The sequence below is a fragment of the Lutra lutra genome, chromosome 13 (genome assembly GCF_902655055.1).
Source record: "Lutra lutra chromosome 13, mLutLut1.2, whole genome shotgun sequence".
Classification (NCBI taxonomy): Eukaryota; Metazoa; Chordata; class Mammalia; order Carnivora; family Mustelidae; genus Lutra; species Lutra lutra.
This window is the reverse complement of record NC_062290.1, coordinates 60,966,822-60,990,539: the sequence shown is the minus strand read 5'-3', so window position 1 is coordinate 60,990,539 and position 23,718 is coordinate 60,966,822. Positions and strand designations below refer to the sequence as shown.

The following is a 23,718-nucleotide window of genomic DNA, read 5'->3' as shown; positions in this document are numbered from 1 at the left end:
CTTAGCCATGTATATTAAATGGATGGTCTAGGTAGCAAGTGCCATGGTCACCACTGGGCCATGGTTGTCCCATCCCAGTGAGGGGCAAGTGAAGGAGTCGAGGAGGACATGAGGGGTAAGGTGGTTTGGACAGGTTCTAATAGCTCACATGCTGACGGGGGTTGCGGGGAAGGATTGGGGGCAGAGCAGAGCCCACACATCACCAGATGCCCTGATTTTAGAAAGGTAAGCAGGGCACCTGGGTGGCTCAGTGGGTTAAAGCCTCTGCCTTTGGTTCAGGTCATGATCCCAGGATCTTGGGATCGAGCCCCACGTCGGGCTCTCTGCTCAGCAGAGAGCCTGCTTCCCCCCCCACCTCCCCCCCCCGCCCCGCCTGCCTCTCTGCCTGCTTGTGATCTCTAGCTGTCAAATTAAAAAAAAAAAAATAAGCAGATGCCCTTGTTAGCTTCTCCCAGTTACAGGCCCACACTGTCTCAGAGAATTATTTAATAGGATCACATACTTTTGGCTCAGATGTTTCCAACCACAAAAGCAGCAAGCCTGTGTATCAGCACCAGTCTTCCTTCTGCAGGATTAGAACAGATCAGATGTTTTTCCCTTGGCTCCCGTCCTGTGGGTCCAGATCAAGCCTCCACTGACAGACTCCAGGGGCACAGTGGGCCTCCTGACCCTCAGCGGCTCCTGTCCCTACAGCTTGAGCTCACTGGGCATCGACTCCCCTCGCAGGCCAGCCAGCAAGTTGTTAGCTGCCAACAAGGACATGGTGTTTCGGGTTCCATAGGTGGCGCTGCCAATATGGGGCAGGATCACTGGAAAGGGGAGGAACAGAAGGAGGTAAGGGTGTTTCCAGAGTCTTAAAGTGGGCCCTGTTTTCCTGACCAGGAGTTGTCAGTGATAATAAAGAGAACCTGCTTAGTGCTCTTTGATTTGGCCACTGTCCTTACGTGCTCCACTCCTATGGGGCTGAGGGTCAGGGGAATGATATAGGGACTTGGGGCTACTGAAACCCAGATATGAGTGAGGTCACCTGTCCCCAAAGAACACCTTTTGAAAGCAGTATCCAGGGCATTGAGCTGAAGTGCTGGGCCTGCGGGGATGGGACGGTCTTCCCAGCTGTGGGCAACAGCCCAGACGTGAGTGCCAATGTTCCTCCTTTCAGCCTGGTGAGGATGGTGGGGACAGCGGAATTTCTGAGGGCTACAATAATGGGGGCATTCCCCGTGGACAGGCAGCTAAGGACCTTCTGTGTGGGGTTCCATCCCAGAGTGTACACAAAAGACAGGGACTGGCTCAGCCCCTATGTGAGTCCGGAGACGGCACACGAGCTCCCTGGGGAGACAGGACTTAATATAAAGAGCTCTTAACCAGGTAGAGTAGCTGGGGAGGCTAAGAAGCATCCACGTGTGGTCCTCGGCCCCGCGGCATCAATGCTTAGGATGCCTCGCCCCGCGCTGCAGTGTGCCGGTGTCACTAACAGCCTCAACATCTCCCGTCCGCCTGTGTCCCTGTGCTCGGTGCCGCTCACGGCAGCTCTGCACCCAGCACCTCCAGACCGCCTCTAACTCCCGCGGGCCCGGGTGACTCTGCGTCAGGAAATCACAGTTCTCACCGCAGTTCTTCAGGGTCAGGAGCGGGTGGTCTGTGGGCAGCGGTTCCGGGGTCGTCACATCCAGCCCAGCAGCCGCAATCTGCCCACTAGTCAAGGCCTCGTAGAGGTCGTCCTGGTTCACCACTTCTCCCCTGGGAAGGACAGTGGTGCCTTGGCCGCCCCCGAGCTCCCTCCCTGCAGGCTGCCTCTACGGCAGAACCACCCACGGAATGGATTTCCCCACGGGACCAGGCACACCTGGCACTGACTCTTAAAGCAGATGATAAGCTACTTCTTTACAATAAGTCTGTACAGAAACACTGAGAAGCCCACACCCTACCACTCGGTAGCTGTGTGACCTTGGGCCAGGGTGTCACCTGCCTCTGTAAGATGGGGAGAATACACCCCACTCCTAGGCGTGCTGGGAGGATGAGAGCTTACCAACCCACTAGTGCTGGAACAGGGCCTCCGTTCTGCATCAGTGTGGGGCCCTGTCTAGGGGTGTCTGCCTGAGAACGTGCGGGAACCATGGCATCGAGTTGTCCTAACTACATCCGAGTCAGCAGCCCTCCCTCCTGTGACTGAGCCACTGAAGGGAGGAAACGATGGGCTCAAGACTTCATGCTGCACCCGAAGTAATACTTGTGCAGTCGGCAACAATGCACAGGACCCCGCCCAGTCCTGGGTTCACACAGGTGCTCTGTACACGGAGACTGAGACATGCTCAGTCAGCATGAGCCCTGCTCCCTCACATGTTTCACGCCCCCTCCAGGTCGCCTCCTTTGTGGCTGGACATTCATAAGTACAGGGGCCTCTGGAGTGACATGAGGGGGACCCCATGATAACCCTTCATTTGCCTTTACTTGCCTCCAAACTGACTTAAGCAGGTTCAAAGGGCACCAACCAGGCCGTGTCTGGAGCGGCAGAAAGGGAAGGTCTGCCTCCATAACATGCCCAGTGGCCTGAAGGCACCCTGGGGACACTGTGGTAAACCGAATTAAGTTGGGTTTGAGTCTATCTTTCCAGAAGCACCAAGGTTCAAGCTGTCACTAACTCAGACCCAGGCTTAGTGTTATGGATGGATGGCCTCCAAAGGGCTGCTAAGATTGTTATACCCAACTCTTTGCAGTAGAGAACACGGGCTGCCCGAGGGTGGCTGGTAACTCGTTGCTATCATGCCTCCACTCCCCGAACCAAGTCTGCCACGTGCTACTGCCGGACCTGACAAGCCACACCTGCTCTGGCGGCTCCTCCTCCCAGCCTGGGGCACTCTCTGGTGGCCTTTACTGGACTTCTGAGCTGGGTCTGGCTGATGGGTCGGTTTAGAGAGGGGGAGGCTCCACCCAAGGGGAGACACGGACAACCCACGGGGATCACGGCAGCAGGGACAGCCCCCCTCTAGGCTTTCTCGGTGCCCCAGGGAGCTTGGGCGGCCCCAGTGAACCTGCTGATGTTGACAAACACGGCCGTGCTCTTCATCTGCTGGAAGAAGTCCTTGTTGCAGAGCCCCTTGGTTGCAGGGGTTAAGGAGCAGGCCACGATGATGAAATCAGACTCAGCGGCCAGCCTGGGGGTGGACACTGGGGAAGGGCAGGGCTCCGTAAGACACCAAGTCCCAGGATGGAGAAAGCAAAAGGATGGGAGACCAGACCCTCGCCTCCCCCTGCCAAACTCCCAATTTGCTTCCAAAGGCCTTGCGTCCCCACAAAACCTCTGATAACTATGCCTCCTGGTGGGCTCCTGGTATACTGCATCATTTATCCAACCCCCTGGTCTCACAGATGGGGAAACTAAGGCCAGAGAGGGGTGGGAAGGCCCCAGTGTGCCAAGGGGGTGAGGAATGGCTAAAATCCAGCTGCCCTCTGCTCACAACACTATGCCCCCTGACGGGGGGCTAGATCCATGGGACACAAGGCTGGGGAACAGTGCTCACCGGTTTATTAGAGAAACTGGGTGTCAAAGTTCCCAGCAATCCCTTACATCTGTCATCATCCCTGGTGCTCTGCCCAGGCAGGGACAGTGGTGACAAGGAACTCTGAGAGACAAGAAGCCTGGAGAGCTCTCAGGCACGGTAAGAACTCCCCGTGTGGCCTGGGTGTATCCCTGAGCTCTCTGACCGGGCCCCTGCAACCAGGACCAGGTAGGTTAGCTAGTACCTGAGCAACACCACAGGCCCCAGCTACACCTGCCCGAGATGCTGCCACTAAGACACCCCTCTACTGGGCTCAGATGGGGCTCCTGCGGAAATCAAGATTTTACTTACCAAACTCAGCCTGAAATTCTGCAGCTTCCTGAGGTCTGGGCTGGCGCCCCGTGTACAGGAATCTTTGGACGCCAAATGGCTTCAGACGCCGAGCAATGGCCTGGCCTGGAGGCAAAGAGAGTCCTGGCTTGTCCCCAACCCCTCAGAGGGCAGGAGCAGAACTCAGCAGCTCCAGGGACAGAGAGTCCCTGGGGTGGGGGAGGGGGGGGTCCTTCCATCAGCACACTTCCGACTTTAACTGGTCCTGTCCCAGTGTAGCCAGCCCCCCAGAGGCCCACGCTGCCCTTGGGGGCCATGTGACAGCCCTTCAGAGACTTCAGAGCTCCTCTGTGGCTATGACTTGGCCCTGGGTACCTTCAGAGCCATTTGCTAACCATCCCTGAGAACTGGGCCTGGCACCCCAAGAGTGGACTGACAAAGCAGTCCCCTCCCTCCTTCTGGACTCTTTGCTTTTATTAACACAGCCCAGGACTTCTTAGGACTTTCCAGTGGCACGGCCAAACTGCCAACTCACCCCAAAGCTTATAAGACATTGTCACATGTCCTGCTCGAAAGACAGGCTTGGGTTGCTGGGTTTCCAGAATCAGAATGTGCCCCAAAGCTGGTGGGTTCCTCTCCAGCGGGAGAGGCACTGCTAGCTGGCCGGACTGTCCGTCCTCTCCACCCTCACGCTCGCCTCTGGACCAGGCAGATGCCGGAGAACCACGGACAGCTGCCTGGCTGAGCTCAAGCCTTCAGGCCAGACTTCTCCAAGCAGGGACCCCTGGGAGAAAACTAGCTCTGGCCCGTCTGCAGAATCACAGGTAAGCTCTGCCCCCCAGATCCTCTGGTTCCCAAGTTAAAGCTTTACAGGCAAAATGCCTTCCGGCAGGCTTGGGAGAGTGCAAGCTGTCCCACAGGAAGCCCTCCTCAAGGCCCCAACCCAGCCATTACCGCTTTCCTCCATTCTGTATGGAGCTGTGACCATAAAGAATCCCGACTCAACCTGCTTCCATCACCTAGCAAGTTCTTAAGGAACTCTTGCTTTCATTTATTTTTTGTTTTTGCCTGTGTTTTAGGAAGCGGGGTCTGTCCGTTAGATGTCCCTACCGCATGCAAAGTGCACTGGGAACAGCCCAGGGTGGCCACTCCTTCCAAAGGATGGTCAACACCCAGACCCCGGGCACCAGAGACACAGGCGACACCAAGGTTGCTGGGGCGGGCTAGCAGGAAGGTGGGGGCCTCACCAATGCGCCCCAGCCCGATGATGCCCACGGTGCTCTGCGTGAGTCCATAGCCACACATCCACAGGGGCTTCCACGAGCTCCAGCCACCGCTGTGGGGAGAGGGGGGAGGTCAGAGCCTAGCCTTGGGCAAAGATGAAGGCTCTCTGTGAACACACAGACCTGGGACCCCCAGGCAGGGGCTGGGGCCCAAGAGATAGAAGACTCTGCTCTCCAGCTCACAGGACAGCCTGTAGCACGAGTTACATCATAGCCACTGAGTGCTGTGGATGAGCGGCTCTCGAATGACTCTTCTCTTAATGGTACTGGACGGCATAGCCTCTGAGGGCTGGGAGCGGCCTTTGAAGTTCTCATCCCATTTTGCAGATGGGGAAACCGAGACCAGCAAGGGTGGCCTCCCTGAGGTCACACCCAGCCAGGCCAGAGGTGGGAGCAGCAGGCTGTCAACTCAGGATCTGGGATTCCAAAACTAGTATTCCCAGTGCCCCAGGGAAGCATCACAAAGTAAAGCCCCAGGCCCACCCCACGGCCCTGGGTGCACAGGAGGGGGATGGAGCTGCCTTAAGCCACCTCCGAGAAGGGTACGGACTCCTGGGGCAGCAGGGTGAGCGGGACATGCTGCTTTCAGTGTCTGCCTCGGCCCCAGCCCAGGGCCCCAGCCCCTGGTCCATAAGCCACGAGGGCCTGCACTGGCCCATCTGCCCACCTCCCAGCAGCTGTAGTGCCTTCCCTAAGCCTGGACGCACAGACCCAAACCCCTGATCCGAAACCCTCAGGCCAGGCATTGCAATTTTCCGATTTCAGAAAGGTTTCCTGGTGCCTATTGCCTGTTCTATTCCACACCCTCAGCAGCATCTAGGGCCGCCTGTCACCAAACACATGGGTTTACCGGCCGCAAAGCATGGACATTCACACAGAGGGAGAGAAATAAAGGCCTTCGATGGCCTCCTGTCATTTCCGGCCAGGTCTCACTACCAAAGGATTTGTGAAACCACTGTCAGCTTTCCGAGCTGCTGGCATCGATGCATTACGAGTGACGATGCCCACAGGCTACTTCTCCGGGGAAGCCTACACTCCATGCTCCTGTCCCTACCCCTACTACCTCCCCAACCGGCAGGACTGATCTGTCTCTCCCTATCCTTCTCGCTCACGATTTCCCCTCAAAGCCACCATTCACCCACACGTTTCTTCAGCTCAGCTCTGCCCCTCATCAGTCTGGCTGGGTCTGTCCCTGCTCACTAGAAGAGGCCCCCCAGGGGACAGGGATCACAGCCAGGCCAGGGGGACGCCAGGGCCTCAGGCACCCAGCTGCCGAGCACAGCCAACTTTCCCATCAGGTTCACTCACTTCTTCACCTCCTCCATGGCTTCTGGCAAGCGGCGACAGGTGGTGAGCAGCAGGGACATGGCGAGTTCTGCCGTGGTGTCTGTCAAGACATCTGGGGTGTAGCCCACACGGATGCCGCTACGAAGCAAAGATCTGGTGGCAACACAGGCCTCAGGCACCTTCACCAATTTCTACCTCATGGACCTCTCCATGCCGCCGCTCTCCTCCCTCTTTGCACTGCCCACCGGGAAGCTCCGAGCTGTAAAGGAGCACTCAGGAAGCGTCTGCCCTCCTTCTGGTTCACTTATCTCCCGCTTGGCGCAGGACACAAAGATGAAAGATCAGGGCCCCAAGTCTGGGGCAAATTACTACTCGCCCTTTCTGAATCTCCTCACTTAATGGGAGAAATAATAATAATACGAGCCTTTCCTACTTCAAGGGGTTGTGGTCAGGATCAACCACCAGGCTGAATGGGCAAGGGGGGGCTACCTGACAGATGTAGTTACCCACAGCGTCCAACCATTCTCGGCCTATCGTAACTGCCCTGTGCTCACGCGGACAGAGCGAACGGGCAGGCCCCTCACAGTCTCACTGGAGGGCGGAGAGGGGTACGAGCAAATGAATACTCAGTGCCCTTTCCTGCTCTGGGGGCCGGCCCTCTCCCCTGGCCCTTCCAGGGCGTAAGCTGCTTTTACCGCTTCTTGATTTCCTCCAAAGCCAAGTGGTCAACGCCGACAGACATGGTGCTGATGACTCTGAGATTGGATCCTGTGGTGCAGAGAGAGCACTGTTTGTATCTCTCCTCCTGGAGTCCAGCCCACACCCCCGGGGATATCACGGGGCCATCTGCTTATTCTTATTTTTTGAGAACAAGAGGAAAGGCTGACATCTCTGTTCCTGGGCTAGAATCCTAAGCAACCCTACCTGACAGACTCGACAATCCGACGTGACTCCTCTGTGGACAGACTCTGCAGCTCAGGGAGCGGAGGTGGCCGGCCCCAGTCACAGGCTGCCAAGTGGCAGAGCTGCGGTTCGCCTCGAGACCTCAGACACTCAGACCTCCACGCTCACCCATGGGACTGTCCCTCAGTGAGCCTCCAGCCTCCTATGACCGCCCCTGGGGCCTTGCTGTGGACACATTGAAGTGTCCACTGAGATTTGGCTGGGGTGTGACCCTCACACACACTCTCCACGGGGCAGGGTGTGGAAAGCTCCAGGGCCAAGGCTGGGGCATGGATGGGCTCGGCACGGACTCACGCAGGCCCTCCCCATCCAGCAGCCTCTATGTCTGGGCCTTTCCTCCCAAGAGCTTTCTACGGTGACATTTGCCTTGGCCCAGGGCTGGGCCCCATGGCTGGAGCTAACACATTCTGGGTGCCTGCTGGTGCCTGGCCCTGAGCTGGGCCCTCCTGCAACGATACAAATGAGCCCAGAAGGGACAGGGACTTTCTCCAGGTCATAAAGCAAGGCTGGGGCAGGGCTGGATGAGGGCCTAGGGACTTAGGCGCTCCCTCCACACCACAGTCTTTGCCCTCCTAGCTCCCTCCGGGGCTTTGGGGCCAGGAGGGGAGCAATGCCTGTGCCACATGGAGCTGCACACACTTGCTTCCTCAGGACTAGTTTGGCAGTGAACGCCTTCGGAACTCAGACAGGTCCCTGCAGGCATGTGTGGGGAGCCAGCCGTAGCGGACTGATATGCCCTATGGGGCCAAGACGCCCTCGGAACCCTCCCTAGCCCTGCTCAGCACACACCTGCAGCATCCAGAAGCCTCTTGTCCACTCGATCAGAGAGGAGGCAAAGCAGGCCGTGGGCCCCCACCACACCTCGCTCCAACTCCTTGGCCGGGATTGGCTCATCCGAATCCCAATGCTCCACCTCACAACTGAAGATGCAAGAAAGACCACTCAGAAGCAGGGCAGCGCCACAGATGCCCCCAGACTCCCAGAGGCCCCCTGGGACTACACTCCCTCTCAGAGTGAGAACCACTGCCTTCTGCTTGCTCCCACCTCAGGACCCCTGGGTCAAGGTCAGGCATGGGCGGCCTCAGAACTGCCCTGAGAGGGTGGCTGTAAAGGGCTGTCACAGAGTGGAGGTCACCAAGGCCTGACAAGAGCTTGGACTAAAAGGAGAAAATCATGGGGACAGCTCTCAGCTCAAAGCAAGGAAGAACCTGATCTCCCTCACAGGAGGCCTCATGGCCAGTGGGGAGCCCCGGTTTGAGGTGGGCCATTCCTGCACCAGCTGAGGCTTGAATGTCCTGTCCTTGGGAGTCCATGCAACGGGAAAGTCTCCGACTTGCACCCTGCCAGGAAGGTCAAGATCAAAGCAACGCAACGTGGAGGAGTTTGAGGGCACGCTTCTGCCATAGCTCGTGAGCCGTGGAGGTGCTTCCAGGGGAGCTGCCCAGCCTCCCAGTCCTTGCCAGTCGGTGCCCCATCACATGTGGTAACACACAGGACGGCGGCTGGTGCCTCCCAGAGGCCCTTGCTGCAGCACCTGGCAGACCAAGCCTGGGCACAGGCCTCCCTGCAGCCTCCTTCCCGTGGGCGCAGCACTCAATGCTACAGCTGCCTTCTGCCCTCTCCCTTCCTCCTCAGTGCCTGCAACTTGGCAAGCCGGCAGCAAAGGTTTTGTTACATTGAACAAAACAAACAAATCTGGTCTTTGCATGGCCCTGGTTTCTGAGCCTGGGTTCTACCTTCTCGCGGCCGGACACTGGCAGTGCAGACCTGGAGGACACAGTGCTTCCGCTGCGGTCAGACAGAGCTGAGTTTAAATCCCAGCTCCGCCACACTGCAGCTGTGACTCTGGGCAAGGCCCTTAACCTCTCCCAGTGTGCTCATCTGTAAAATGGGAATTATAAGTCCAACTTCAGAGTGTTGCAAGGATTAAGCATTTATGTCTACGAAGCACTTGAAAACCTAGCATAGGATCTTCAGTTTAAGGGTCACAAGAAGTCCCTGCCAACTGTCCAAAGGGACCAGGCCAGTGACTGCGAAGGTCCCTGACCCTGCCAAAAGTGATCTCTAGGGTAAAGGATTAATAGCCTGGATCTTGCGTAACCCTCCGCCTCCCCTCTCCCCAGGCCTTTCCCTTCACCCGCACTGCACTGCACGTGCCAGGCGAGTTGCGGGCCCTGCAAAAAGGGCCCGCAAAAAGTTGTGTCACTGCAACAGGACTGGACAAGGCTAGGCCACAGAGAACTTTCTTTAAGCCTCCCCAAACTCCATGACCGTCCAGGCCGGGCACAGCTTGGCAAGGCCCGCTAAGACGCAAGCGCAGGATCCGGCTCCCTCCGGCCCTTGCGCCACCAGGCCCTCTCCACCAAAAATAATTGGGGTGTAAGGACGCCGCCCCCAGCCCGCCCCTGGCCGCCTGAAGACGCTGAGTCACCCTGTGTGCGGGGTGCAGGCAGCCAGGGGAGGGCTCGGGCTCCGCAGCCCCTTCCCCGACACCACCGCCAGCCCCTGCCGGGCCCGGGGACTCGGCGTGCCGCAGGGGCCTGGGGCTCTTACTCTGCTGCCCGGGCGAGCGCCGCCCAGCCGTCGGGGGGGATCCTGCGGGTGACGAACACCTTCATGAGTCTCACTGGCCTCATCCACCTGGCAGCCGCGGGACACTGACCCGGAACGCCAGACGCAAGCGGGACGCCACGGAAAGCGGGGCGGGGTCTCGGAAGGGGCGGGGCTGGAGCTGGGCGAGCTAGGGAGGGAGAGGCAGCAGGGGCGGGAAGCGGTGAGGAGGGAGATGGGTGGGGGCGATAGAGAGGGGGAAAGGTTGAGGGGGTGTTCAGGGCGGGCAGAGGGAGCCTGTGGGTCTCCAGGAGTGGAGGCTGTGTGTGTTCAGGGAGTGGCAGTGACAGTGTGACTCTGGGGGGTGAACTGTGGAGCCCTAAGTGTGTGCCTCGCGACACTGTGTGTGCGTGATCAAGCCCTCATGGAACTGGGACTTGTCCTGCGGGGCCTTGGCTTTTGGCCCCCAGGGCTTCCCTCTGAGCACTCACTGCCACAGAAGCTCAGAGATTGGCAGGCGTGTCTGGAGTTGGAGTTGGGGTGGGTAAAGGGGCGTCCAGGAGAGTCCTGTGTGAAAATGTGTGCGGTCAGGGACCATCCTAATTCGCAGGGCCTGAGAGCCCCAGTGGTCCTTGCTAGGTCTGTTCCCTTATGGTCACACTGTTCTGCGCAGTGGTCTTTGGTCACAGACTGGGCTCCGAGCCAGGCCTCTGCCTTATATACTCAGGAGGCCAGACCAGGGCAGTCTGAACCTAGGCATGGCCCCTTTAGTAGCTGGCACAATTCTCCCATATGAAACCCACAGCTCTGAGGGGAGTTTAATTGGTTAATTGGTTGCAAGCCACCTGTATGCTGGACTGCTGCAGGCCGGCTGGAGGCAGGTCATGCACAGGGCCAGGGCCAGGGTGCTGGAGAGGGCCATGTGGAGCCACGGGCAGACCTGGGCTTTACAGCCCAATAATGTCCCTGGGTCTGAATCCCAGCTCTGCCACTTACAAGCTGTGTCCTTCACATCATCTTTCTAAGCCTCAGTTCCTTAGTTACAGAATGGGATAAGGAGTACTTACCTGTCAGGGTCATTGTGATGATTAAACCAGTAATGTTGGCGGCCCTGAGCCATGGCAGGTCCTCATAAGCGCTGAGGCTGTGGAGGGGAGAGGTGAGGAGATCAGGCTCTGGAGCCCACACTGACCACAGGTCATTAAACTTCTGTGTGCCTCAGTTTCCTCATCTGTGAAATGGTGTCATGGTTTGTTGAAAGGATGAACTATGTATGGTCCGGTGTGCTCCCACAGCGTGTAACACACAGAGTCTGTGCCTGACAAATGGGGACCCATGCCCTGGTGCCCTGAGGCTGGCAGTTGGTCAGAAATGGAGAGGCAGAAGTCCAGCCGAAGATAAGTGAGAGGCGCCCAGGCAGAGGAGCACCCAGGGGACAGAAGCCCAGCCTAGCGGTCTCTTCCCTGCCTGTTTTATCTGAATCCATTTCTTCCCCCTCAGGGCCCACACAGGAACCAGTGACAGGCATGGAGAGGCGACAAGCCCAGCTTGGGTTCACACAGCAAGTCACTGGAGAGGCCAGAGCTGGCCCTCTGGGCCATGTGCAGGCCCAGCCAGAGCTGCACCCTGCCATCCCCCTAAGTTACACATTAATAAATGTCTAACCCACAGATGGTTATCTGCACTGCAGGGCCATCTCAGGGACAATTTCCGAAATAGTTCAAACATTGACACAACGAAGTGTTTTTCTGTCTCCCGCAAGGCCCTTGGGAGGACGACACAGCCAGGTGGCTCCAAACTCTGTTACTCAATGATGACTCCTGAGCACAGCTCCTCCCACACCCCAGGGCACGGGAGGACACTGAGTAAGCCGGTCCCTGGTGGGCAGGAGGGGGCATGACCCATTAATGGGCCCCACCCCTAAGGCAGAGCATCCTCTGGTGCTCCAGAAGTCTTACTGGGCCGTAGGTGTGAGCCAGAAGAGAGAGCCCGCTGAAGGTCGGTGGGGAGGGAACCTGTGAAATGGTAGGGAGAGAAAGGATCTGAGCTGGAGAGGGCTTCACTGGGTACAACTCATCATGGAATGAGTCGCTGATATTGATAAGCTCTTACTAAGTTCCAGGCATTGGACAGGGAAACTCACAAATTTAAACGTCTCAACAACCAGTGAGTAGTGCTGTTTCTGCCCACATCACAGATGAGGAAACTGAGGGCAAGCATGATGAAGTTCAGGGAGTCTGGCTAGCTCGATCAGTGGAGCGTGCGACTCTTGGTCTCGGTGTTGTGGGTTCGAGCCCTACATTGGGTGTAGAGATTACCTAAAAATAATATCTCAAAAAAAAAAAAAAAAAAGAATGCTGAAGCTATTTGCTTAAGGTCATACAGCTACTAGGGGGCGGAGCTTACATTCAAGCTCCAGCACCCGGACTCCAGACCCAGCACCAACTGCAGACCTAGGCTCTTAACCACTGTGCAAGCCTGTGCGAGTGGACAGGGAGTCTTAATCTGTTAGGGCTGCTATAACAAAATGTCATATATTGGGTGGCTTTTTTTTTTTAAGATTTTTTTTTTTTAATTTGACAGAAAGAGAGAGCAGGGGAAGCAGCAGACAGAGGGAGAGAGAGAAGCAGGCTGCCTGCTGAGCAGGGAGCCTGATGCAGGGCTTGATCCCAGGATGCTGGGATCATGACCCAAGCCAAAGGCAAATGCTCAATCAACTGAGCCACCCAGGTGCCCCATTGGGTGCCTTAAACAAAAATATTTATTTAACATAGTTCTAGAGGCTGGAAGCTCAAGGTCAAGGCACAGGCAGATTTGGTGTCTGGTGAGGGCTTCCTAATTCATAGACGGCTGTCTTCTTGCTGGTCCTCACAGCGTGGAAGAGGCAAGGGAGCTCTCTGGGGTCTTTCTTAAAAGGACACTAATCCCACTCATGAGGGCTCCACTCTCAAGTTCTCGCCTCATAATACCATCACATTGGGCATGAGGATTGCAAAATATGAATGGGATGGGGGGGACACAAACATTCAGTCTATAACAGAAGGTAAAGAGGACAAGTGAGGAGCTACAGTTAAGGTATTGGCTTAGAGGGACTCTTGGAGATGGCTGTCACATTGACTGTCACTATCCATCCAGGAAGAGGTACAGTGGTTGGGGAGGGGAAGGGAGAGGTGGCTGAGTTCACCTTGGCAAGGAATGAGTTCAGGATGCCTAGGAGAGTTCTGAGTTTCCAGTGGAAGAGCCCAGGAGGGAGGTGGGGTCCGAAGGTCAGGGACAGGTGGAGCCAGAGTTCCAGAGTCAGCAGCAGGCAATTGGCAGCCTAGGAGACACCTGGGCAACTGAGAGCCAGGGCCCTCGTTCTGGCAGGGAGATCGAGACTCAGAGCACACGGAAGTTCAGAATGACAGTATGAAAAGGAGTTTTTGTAGGACTTTTCTAATTTCACTTTTCCATTGAATCCATTTGGAACATTTTGTGTATATGGTTTGAGGAGATGCTCACCTGGATGTCCCCAGATGGTTAACCAGTTATTCAAGTACTATTTTTAAATGAATGTTTTAATTTTGGAGTAATTAATAAACGCACAAGATGCAAACTTCCAAAGGCACACGAGGGTATAAGCTGGAATCTTTTCTCTTCTCCCCGGTCCCCCGACTCAGATCCTCTCCCCAGAAACAGTGACATCTTTCCAGATGGTTTTAACATCTATAAGAATATGCGTATCCTTTCACAGAAATGGCAGTCTGTACCCACACTTGGCATTGCCCGTTTTTTTTGCCGAACGGTGTATCTTGGTGGCCATTCCACATCAGTACATGTCATTCTTTTTACTGATGCAGAGCACTGCATTGTATGAGCGAACGATAAGCAATGAACAATTCCCTATCAAAGGACACTTAGCTTGTTTCTCTACCTTTTACTATGATGATGCCTCAGAGAAGAACCTTTGGTAGATGTCATTGTGCGCAGGTGTAACTGCAGATGTAGGAGAAATTCCTAGAAGCAAAATTGCTGGGTCAGAAAATATATGCACTAGAAATTTTGACAGATTCTGGTAAAATGCTTTTCATGGTTGTTCAGTGTATACTCTTACCAGTAACGTATGAAAGCACTTGTTTTTCTATAAACCATCTCCTGGAATGCTTTGCCTGTGCGGATAAGCTGGGCATCTTCATCTTAGTGATTTGCAGGCACTATCTGTGCAATAAGGAAATTAACCCTCTGTCTGTAATATGAGTTGCAAATATGGTCTTTCCCCCAGTTGGTGTTAGTCTTATGATTTTGTTAAGTATTTTTAATGCAGACATTTTTGATTCTTTATGGCTTCTACATTTTGTCACACGGAGTGTATCAGGTGTCTATTGCTGTGTAATGAATTATTTCAAAACAGTGGCTTAAAGCAACAGCCATCATTTTAGTATCATCTCTTATGGTTCTGGTCAGAGCTGCTTTTTAGGCTCTCGCATGGAGACCAGTGGTGGCTGGGCTGGACTCACTCCTATGTCTGCTCATCGATGCTGGCTGTCAGCTGGGCCCTCGGCTAGGCTGCTGGTCTGGACATCTACACAGGACTGCCACCTGTGGCCGGGACTCCCCCCACCCGTCCCCCCGGAGCCTGGGCTCCAAGCCTGGGCTATTCCAAGAAACAGAAGGAGGAAGCTCTCAGCCTCTTAAAGTCTGAGCCTGGGAACAGTGCTATGTCCCTTCTGCCATATTCCATTGGTCATGCAGTCACGGGGTCTTTTTCTTTTTCTTAATCTTTTTTTAAAGATCTTATTTATTTGCTTGAGAGACAGAGAGCACAAGCAGGAGAAAGGGGCAGAGGAAGAAGAGAAGCAGGGTCCCTGCTGAGCAGGGAGCCCAATGCGGGTCTCGATCCCAGGACCCTGAGATCAGGACCTGAGCTAAAGGCAGACGCTAACAGACTGGGTCAGTCAGGCGCCCTGCAGGAGTCTTTTTCATATTGGGTTTAGTTTAGTTTAGTTATTTTTTAAAAATGTATCTTATGCTTTCTAGGCCTGATACCTTTATGGTTTAATTTTTTTTACTGAAATTGTGATCCATATTTATTTTCCAATAACTAGCACGTTGTTCAACATTTCTAATGAAGCAAGCCAGGCCCTCCCACTACCATATACTAAATTTGCATCTATTCGGGGCTATTTCTGCACTTGATATTCTGCTCTGTTCAGCTCTCTAGCCAGTCTTACGTGACTGGTCATACGTGAGGTAGTAAAGGGCTGTTGCTTTGTGGTTATTTGTTATGCAGGTGTACACTAACAGAGGTGAGGACGCTTCTCAAGGCCCCTTAGGGCCCCTTCAGAAGCAGAGTTCGGTGCCTGCGGCCTGTTTCATTTCCGAGGCTTTGCGAGAACCGGGCTACCTCAGAATATCTGCTTCGACCGCAAACTAGCCAGATGGCGTCAGGCAAATCCCCTCTGATGGATCCTTGGTTTCCAAACCACAGAATGGGGACCGACCACTGGATGTCATGGTGGTCGGTGCGCACTGAGCCCAGGGCCAGAGCCTGGGAAGTGCATGGGAAATGTTGGCCAAATGGGATTGACTTTGATCCTCCCCTCTTTGGTCAGAGGAAAACAACAGGCCCAAGTCATGCCCATGTCCATGTCAGGTACTGCCTGCCTCCCCAGCTTCACCCCCCACAGCACTTGCCCCCTAAAACTCCCTCCCCTGCTCTAGGCCCTGGACCCCTCCTGCCCTTGGTCAGGGGGCTGTAGAGGACTCAGGGGTCTTGGATTAGGTCAGCCTAGCTGTGGGGTCTCCTTGGTCCTCGGGATCTTTTCTAGCTAACTGGCTACCCCATCTCTAAGATTTGTCCCCACTCCAGTCTCTGGAATCTTGAACCTTGAACCTGAGCCAACCCAATAACCCTCCTGAGCCCTGACCAGCTGTCCTGGGGGCCTGCCTGACTCTCTGCTCCTCTGTTACTCCCAGCCCTGGCTAGAGTCCAGCCTTGGTCCCCTGGGTTGGGGGCCCCCTGCAGCACCCCCCTGCTGACCTTGCAACCTAGTCCCCTCCCCCCACCCACTCAGGCATAGAGTGACTCAGCCTGGGCAGGCATCCCAGAGACACCTGGAGGTGGAACCGCTGGGGAGCAGCCACAGTCTGGGAGGCAGGGAGTATGGCTGCCTCCTCAGTGATGGGGAAGGACGGCAAGAGGAAACGTACAGAAAAGTGCCCGCAAGTTGGGGGCACAATGCAGGTGCCCATAAATGCTGGTCAGAGCTCTGATTTAGGGTTATGTGCTGCCCAGCTGTTCATGCAGCAAATGATTGGTAATATTATTCCAACATGTTATTAGAGCTAACGCTTACTGTGTGCCAGCGGTGTGTCTGTGGCTGTCCTTCATGTCACTGCATGCAGGCCTCACAGCAGCTCTCTGCAGAGGGGTGCTCTTAGTATTCCCATTTTGCAGATGAGGAAACTGAGGCCCGGAAAGGTTAAGAAACTTGCCCAAGGCCTCACAGCTAGTAAGTGGCTGAGCTGATACTTAAACCTAAGTACTGAAATTACTCTAGAGCCTGAGGACCGTGGCCACCATAGACGGGAACAAGCAGGCAGAGCTGCTCTGAGGGGCATCCCCAGCCACAGCCCAGGCCTTGACTTCTGTGCTCTCTGATGGCCCCTCTAGTGCCTGCTCGCCTGCCAGTACCAAGACCCCCAAACTCATAATGGAGATGGCAAGGTAGGACTTGGGGACTTGAGATCAGTGCTCAACTGCCAGCCCAGCTCAAAGCCTCATAGCACCCCCACGGGGTCCAGGAACCCCTCAATTTGGGTTAGGGGTAGGAAAAACTCCTTCCTGTTTCCTGCACTGACCCCCTTGAAACCCTCTCCTCCCTTCAGGAGCCCTGGGGGCCCCACTTTCTCAGAAAAAAGCCTAATATCAGTCATGTACACTCTAGTAAAAGGAACCCGGTTCTCCTATGGGTACCCACACCTCATTCTAGACTTCAAACTGGCTTCATTTGAAATGAAAATCTCATTGAAATGTCTTGAGTACATCATAAATCTTAGACAAGAAACTTTTCAACAAGGCTATCACTGCAAACACAGAAAAGGTTCAAGGGCCCAGACCAGAGGCTCTGCAAACAGGGCCTTGAGCGGCAAATGGAAGTATGAACAGGCCTCCTAGGAGGCCTCGACAAGCTCCTCTTCTCTCTGAGCCCTGATTTCTCATCTGAGGAGGATGCACTTGACCAGGGATCGGGAAGCTTTTTCTACAAAGAGCCCAGGAGTATATATATGAGGTTTCGTGGGCCCTGTGGTCTCTGTGGCACCACTTGGCTTTGCCGTCATAGCCTGAGAGCAGCCACAGACAGTCTAAATGAATGGGCGAGGCTGTGTTCCAATTTAACTTTATCTACAGGTATTGAAATTTGAAGTACATGTAATTTTCGTGTGTCATAAAGTGTATTATTCTTTGGAATAAAAAAATTATTTATTTTAGGGGTGACTCAGTCAGTTAAGCGTCTGCCTTTGGCTCAGGTCATGATCCCAAGGTCTTGGGATCGAGCCCCACGTTGGGCTCCCTGCTCAGCAGGGTAGTCTGCTTCTCCCTCTGCCTACCTCTCCTCCTTGTGCTCTATCTCTCTCTGACAAATAAATAAATAAAATCTTTTTAAAAATTATTTAAGTAATCTCTACACAAAAACATGGGGCTTGAACTCATGGCCCCGGGATCAAGGGTCGCATGCTCCTCTGACTGAGCCAGCCAGGTGTCCTTGGCTGTCCCTTTTTAAACAAGACCCTTGTTGTATGAGAGTGGATAGCCGAATTTGGCCCACGGCTGTGGGTCACCCCTACAACTCTGGACCGGAGCAGAGCTTCTCACTTTCACGTGTGCACGCATTACCTGGGGATCTGGTAAAACGCAGATTCTAATTCAGGGGACTGGGGCGAGACCTGGGACTCTGCATTTCCTATAAGCTCCCACCTGCCTCTGCTGATCCACAGAGCACACTCTGAGGAGCAAGAGGAGAGGGAAACTTCCAGCTCGGCCATTCTCTGAGCGCCCAAGTGACACTCTGATGACAGATCCTGCTGTTCCCTGAAGAAATGCTCACTTGGTCACTTTCTGCGCAGCCTTCGCCTTTGTCCCGTGGTTTTCTTGCTTGCCTTCCTTATTTGCTGTGTTTTTTCTTTACCTCCTGCCATTAGAGCATAAGCTTCTTGAGAGCAGGGCCTTTGTTGCTTTGTTTGCCACTGTCGTCCTGCCGTCTTCCTCAGGCCTCAGGAAACATTTGTTGAGGGAATGCAGAAATGATGCTGGCCGGCCGGGCCTCAATGGCCTCCCTGGTTGTTCATCCCAGCGGGGACATCGTCATTGTATCACCACCTAGTGGGCACTTTTGTGTACTGCGGGTGGGGGAGAGAAAGGCTCGGTGTGTTGGATTCTGACCCAGTCAGAAGGTAGAGGCCACGGTGGGCAGAGAGTTGCCCCTTCGGCTGCCCATATTATCTGTTCTTGTCTGCTGGCACAGAAGGGGAGCCTTCCTGGAGGAGGTGGCATTTGAGCTGAACAATGAAGGCAATAAGCTGTGGGAATGAGAGAGGGAGCAACCGTGTTCCTGGCAGAACGGACGCAGTGACTGGAGGCGGGGAGGCTGGCAAGCGTGGGCATCGGCAAAAGGGAAGAGAAGCAGAAGCAGCTGGGATGGGCAGTGTAAGATGAGACAGCGGATGATACAGGAGGAGGTGAAGAGGCCCCAGGGAAAGGGAGCTTCCACTTAGTGAGTGTTTGATCTGTGCCAGGGGCTTCCCGCACACAGGTTTACTTAATCCCTGCAAAGGCTAATGAGGCAGATCTTAGGACCCCCATTTTACAGATGAGGAAACTAAGACATAGATCAGCAAAGTGACTTGCCCAAGGTTGCACAGCTCGTAAGGGGCAGAACCAGGTTCGAATTTAGGTCATCCACTTGTCTTCTCCCGAATGGAGTGCCTTCCTGTGGCTTGTGCTCAGAGCGGGGTACGTGTTGGTGGGCGCATGCAGGAAGCCAGGGGCTGGGTTCGAAAGACCCAAGATGTTTGTTCCTCTTCACGGTCTCAGGGCCTGACAGCCCATCACCCAGAAGTCTCCCTCTGCTCACCTGCCTGGTCCTAGACCCCCTGGCCTGGGTGGCAGGACACCTGGATTCTGGTCTGTGCTTCCCTCACCTCTCTGGCCCAGAGGACAATAGTTATAATGACTTGGAAGAGGCAGAGATCTCTTGCTCACCCATTATACAGATACGGAAACTAAGGCCCAGAAAAGAAAAAGAACTTCCCTGACAATGTGCACCAAGCTAGGCTCAATGCAGCTTTCATCCTGGCCCCTGCTTGGGATCCTATCTGATGGCCGGAAACCGAGGCTACCACACAGAGGGCCCGAGCCCTGGCCACAGAGGGTAGAAGAGTCTAGCTGGGCCCCCTTGGCCAGTCCAGGCCTTTGGGAAATGTGTTTGAATTTCATTTCCCAGTGAGGCATGTCCCCAGGGAGAGGGTGAGTGTGTGGTCCTGCAGGCTGAAGGGGTGTCTGTGGCCTCTTTGAGGAAGAAAGGGAGGCTTAGCAGGACTTGTCCCACAGGCTTTCAGGAGACCCACCAGGGCCAAGGGAAGAATGAGGGGTCAGCTAGTTCTCGAAGCAGACCTGGCTCAGCCTGGACTTTCAACTCTGCTGTAGCTCTCCATATGGCTCAGGAAGTGACCTGCCCTTTTCTCAGCCCCTGGGCCAGCTCTTCTGGAAAGCAGAGGACCTTGGCCTGGACACTTGTGCACAGGGGAGCCATGTTCACCTAGGACTGAGCCCAGGTCTGTCAGGCTTCAGGCGATGGGATCTTCACTACCAAACAGGCCTGACAGTGGGCATTGTTACTGTTCCTCAAAAAAACAGACACAGGGAGACAGAAAGAGTTTCCCAAGTTTACCAGATTTGAGCCAGGCCTCAAGACCAGGAAGGAGTGACACCAAAGCATTTGAGCACAACACCCATGACTGCCTTCACCCAAGCCCCTGGCCAGCCCCAGTGGCTCTTTCTGCCACCTCCCCAGGGACCGATTTATCCACAGCCTCAGGGCATCTCTTGGAGCTTCTGCTTCTGCCCAGAGTCCCTCTCTACGGCCTGGGATGCTGGCTGTAAGCCTCTGGTGTGTGTGAGTGACCCGTACCATACATAGCCCTCTCCTCCGACCCTCACGCCTTACCTCGTCCACGTCCTCCTCCTTACTTCCCCACGAACCAGGAGCTCCATCAGCACCAGTACACGCTGGGGGGGGGGTGGCGGATGGTGTCCAGTTGGGGTGGACAGTCCGTAAACATGTTCTCTGTGAGGGGGCCCCTGCAACGGTGGACACCCCATTCTTCAAATGGGGAAACAGAGTGTTAGCAGGAAACAGTAACCTGCCCGGGTCACCAGCAGGCTCCAGGCAGAGCAGTGACCTGCCCAGGCCTCTTGGTGTCCAGACTCAGGTTCCCTCCCAGGACGATTTGGCTTAACAAAGCTCTCCCCCTGCACGAGCTGCTGTGCTGCCCCAAGGCTCCACGTGGACCCACAAGCTGGCATCTGGGCCACCATTCTGCCTTCCGGGCAGAGACCTGTCACCCAGCTGTCGGCCACCTCAGCTGGTGCACAGGTGCCAGGAATGTGCTTCCGTGGGAACAGAAAAGGAAAAGGTCACTGAACATTAATGTAATCGATTTCTAGGACTCCCTATGGTGGGAACGTGTTATTTCTGCTGGGGATTTTTTTTTTTTTTTTTTTTTTAACCAGAGCCATTTCCATGCCCTTCTCAGGGCATGGCTGGGACTTAGTAACAAGCTGTAACTGTTGGAGTGTTTGATTCTGGGAGCAGGGAAGGGAGGTTCATTCTTGAATGAGCTCTCTTGATGGCTGAGCTCAGCTACGGCAAGGACCAGAGGCCAGCATCCCCATTAAACAGATGGAGCCACGGAGGCCTGGGAAGGGTGTGGGGTTGGAGGCAGCACAGGTCCATGTGCCAACTGGACTGTGGGTTCAACGGGGTGGAGCCAAGAAGGTGGGGCATCTCCCCAGAGCCTGGGCTGGCCATCGGGCTCCTCAGGACCTCGGGGCAGGGCCAGCCCACTGGAAGGTTCCCTGCAGGAGGAGAGGCTATGTGGGACCTGGCAGGCGGCAGCTACTTTGTAAGGAAGCTGCCGCGGCTGATGGTCTAAGAAAAGGAAACAGCAGGAGTAAAAGCATGGAAGCTTTTTCAGTCAGTTCCCCAGGAGCAGGCTCTTAGCTGAGAATCAGATCCCATGCAAGTGGTTTATCCAATAAGTGTTCCCGGAATGAGCCTAGGAAGGAGACAGTCACTGGAGGGGAATGGGAGGAAGGTCAATGGTGCCATTTCTGGCCTAGTCCCACAGAGGGCTTGGGTGGGGTGGTTGGTTTCTGAGGTGTAAGTTATACCTCAGGGTTGTTGAAACCCCAGGCCAGGGAGCTGGGTTTCCTTACTCCCTGCATACCATCAGTCAGCACCATCCAAGGAGATCTGGGCTGAGTATAGTTTCCTAGACGAGGAGGTGACATGGCCTCACCATGTGATATAGAATGGGACATGCAGGCTCTGCTGAGGGAAAGGGTTTGAGCAGGGCCTGGGAGAGGAGCTCGGGTCCACTGCTGGAAGGCCAAGGTCACCATGTTCTATGTGGATGAGCACCAAGGCCCCATTCCTGATTGAAGACAGGCCAAGGGGGAGCATGGAGCTCGGAGGGATGAGTTGGCTCGCTACACGCTGTGCATGAAGGTTGCTCAACTGTTTCAGCAAAAGTCCCACAAACCGCTTCTGGAAGTCCCTCGCTCACCTGCTGCTGTTTGCGCTGAAAACCCTGATCTGGGACGAGGAGGGACAAAGAGCTCAGGAGAAGTGGAACTTTAGCTTATTTAGCTTAAGTTCAAAATAATTTGAGCTTATTTAGCTCAAACTGTTCAGAAATGAGTTATTGGCCTGACTTGGGCCCCAAGAGACTGCAGTCTACACACGGAGAGGAGCCCAGGGCCTGGATGAACTGGGCATCAGGTCTGGGCCCAAAGGGCAGAGCCACAGTTGACTAGGAGGAGCTCAGGGAGGTGGGCTCAACTCACCCTCTTGAGTTGACTCCCCTTCCCTTCCTTCCTCCCCTCCTTCAAGGCCCCACCTGGACCTCCTGACCTCCAGCCTCACCTCCTCCAATCGAATTTCCTAAAGCTGCCAGAGGGTCTCCTCTGGAAAGCAAATCAGGCCCTGCCACCTTCCATGGCTCCCATTGCCTTCAGGAGAAAGACCAAAGCCCCAGTGTTCTCCCATGTTCTCCCTGGTGATGAAGAAACTTAACCCGCAGGGGCAGAGAGCACAACCTTCAGCCAGAAATCAGGAGTCCCAGTGGCTCCCAAGCCGCAGGCAGCAGCCCGTGGTCCTGGAAGAGGAAAGAGCTATCCCAAGACCTCCCTCCCAGCTTTCCTCTGTAATTAATTTATGGAAAGCATCTAAACTGGAAGTCAACCTGGTCCTACAAATCTCATCTAATCCTGCCTCCGTCCTGGGGGTGGAGCTTTTCATCTGGGGATTACATTTAGTTTTATTTGGGGGTAGGAGGGATGTGGGGGATCCAAAGGGAAGGTTTTAAAGTCTTATTTCTGCAATCACCTGAGGAATGAGGAGACTCCCAGGTGCCACTTGGTGAGGTTACAGGGAAGGCTACTGTCCTGTGGCCCCAAGAGGGTTGTGGAGGGCAGAGTCCAGCTCAGCAAAGACTTCTCTTGGCTCTACCTTTATGTGCACCTAGAACCTGACTTCTCCCCTCTGCTGCCTCTACCCTGGTCCAAGTGCCATCTGCAGTAGCCTCTGGACGGTCCTTCTCTTGCCTGGCTCTGTGGGGGGCCTCTTCCAGGTGGCTTGTCTCCCTGGGGGTAATCCCAGAGCCATACCCCAACCCACACAGCCCGCACTCCCCTCTTCTCCCACTTCCCTGGGGTCCTGGTTGTCTTAGACTCTGTCAGGTCCTGGGCTCCTGCTCGCCCCAGACCCTGGCCTGGAACTCCCTTCTCTGCAGATCTCACTCTCCAGCCAACTCTTCGCACACTTTCCTGATGGCACCCCACTGTACATGCCCCACGCCCCTCAGCCTGCTTCATTTCTCCCCTTAGCGCTCACCACTAATCGGATATATCCTGTTTTTTGTTTATTGTCCTGTTTCAGTCTATTCTCCACCAGAACATGAACTCTGAGGGCAGAGGATCTGCTTGTTCACGGACGCATCTCCAGCTGGGAGAGCAATGCCAGATGCTCAATACGTATTTATCAAATGAATGAGTGCCGGGCCTCTGTCATTGGGCAGAAAGGGCGGGCAGAGCTCCCCAAGATGTGCTGGGCGCCTGGAGACTACTGGCTGCTCCCTCCGCTGCTCGTCTCCTGCCCAGCTTCTAAATGGAAGTTCCAGCTGCAGACAGCAGTTTGGATCACTCCGGAAAGCTAGTGCCAACTCTGGCTCTGCTGGTTCCCTCCCAGCACCCTCTGCTCGCAGCCTGATACCCTCTCCCTGCCAGTGTGTTTGGCTGTGGGTGTGAGGCCCAGCTCCCCAGCGCGCAGGAGTCACAGCTGGGAGCTCCCGCAGCTCCTCTCCTGCGTGGGGCCTCAGTCCCAGCCTCTCCTAATTGAAGCCTCACAACAACGTGCTCAGCTAGTTACCATCATCCCCACTTTACAGAGGAGGGAACTGCGGTCAGAGGTCAGAGGCCAAAGAGGTGACTTAGCCCAGCTCCAGGCCTGTGTCCCAAGGCAGAGAACAGCGGGCTCCTGGGCTCC

The 23,718-nt window shown here is 55.1% G+C and overlaps 1 protein-coding gene across 2 annotated transcripts; it reads right to left on the bottom strand.

Moving 5' to 3' along the window:
- Positions 1–471: 471 nt before the first annotated feature.
- On the bottom strand, positions 472–10,074 carry GRHPR (glyoxylate and hydroxypyruvate reductase). Of its 2 annotated transcripts, XM_047699117.1 has the most exons (9): positions 9,917–10,074; positions 8,153–8,283; positions 7,096–7,168; positions 6,422–6,538; positions 5,078–5,166; positions 3,852–3,956; positions 3,033–3,168; positions 1,610–1,740; positions 472–809 (listed from the first exon to the last, which is right to left on the bottom strand). In XM_047699117.1, exons 1-9 carry the CDS (start codon positions 9,997–9,999, stop codon positions 688–690), a joined length of 987 nt encoding a protein of 328 aa, XP_047555073.1. In that variant the 5' UTR covers positions 10,000–10,074; the 3' UTR covers positions 472–687. The 2 variants fall into 2 exon arrangements, with proteins under 2 accessions (XP_047555073.1, XP_047555074.1); XM_047699118.1 differs by lacking the exon at positions 6,422–6,538.
- Between the last annotated feature and the right edge of the window lie 13,644 nt (positions 10,075–23,718).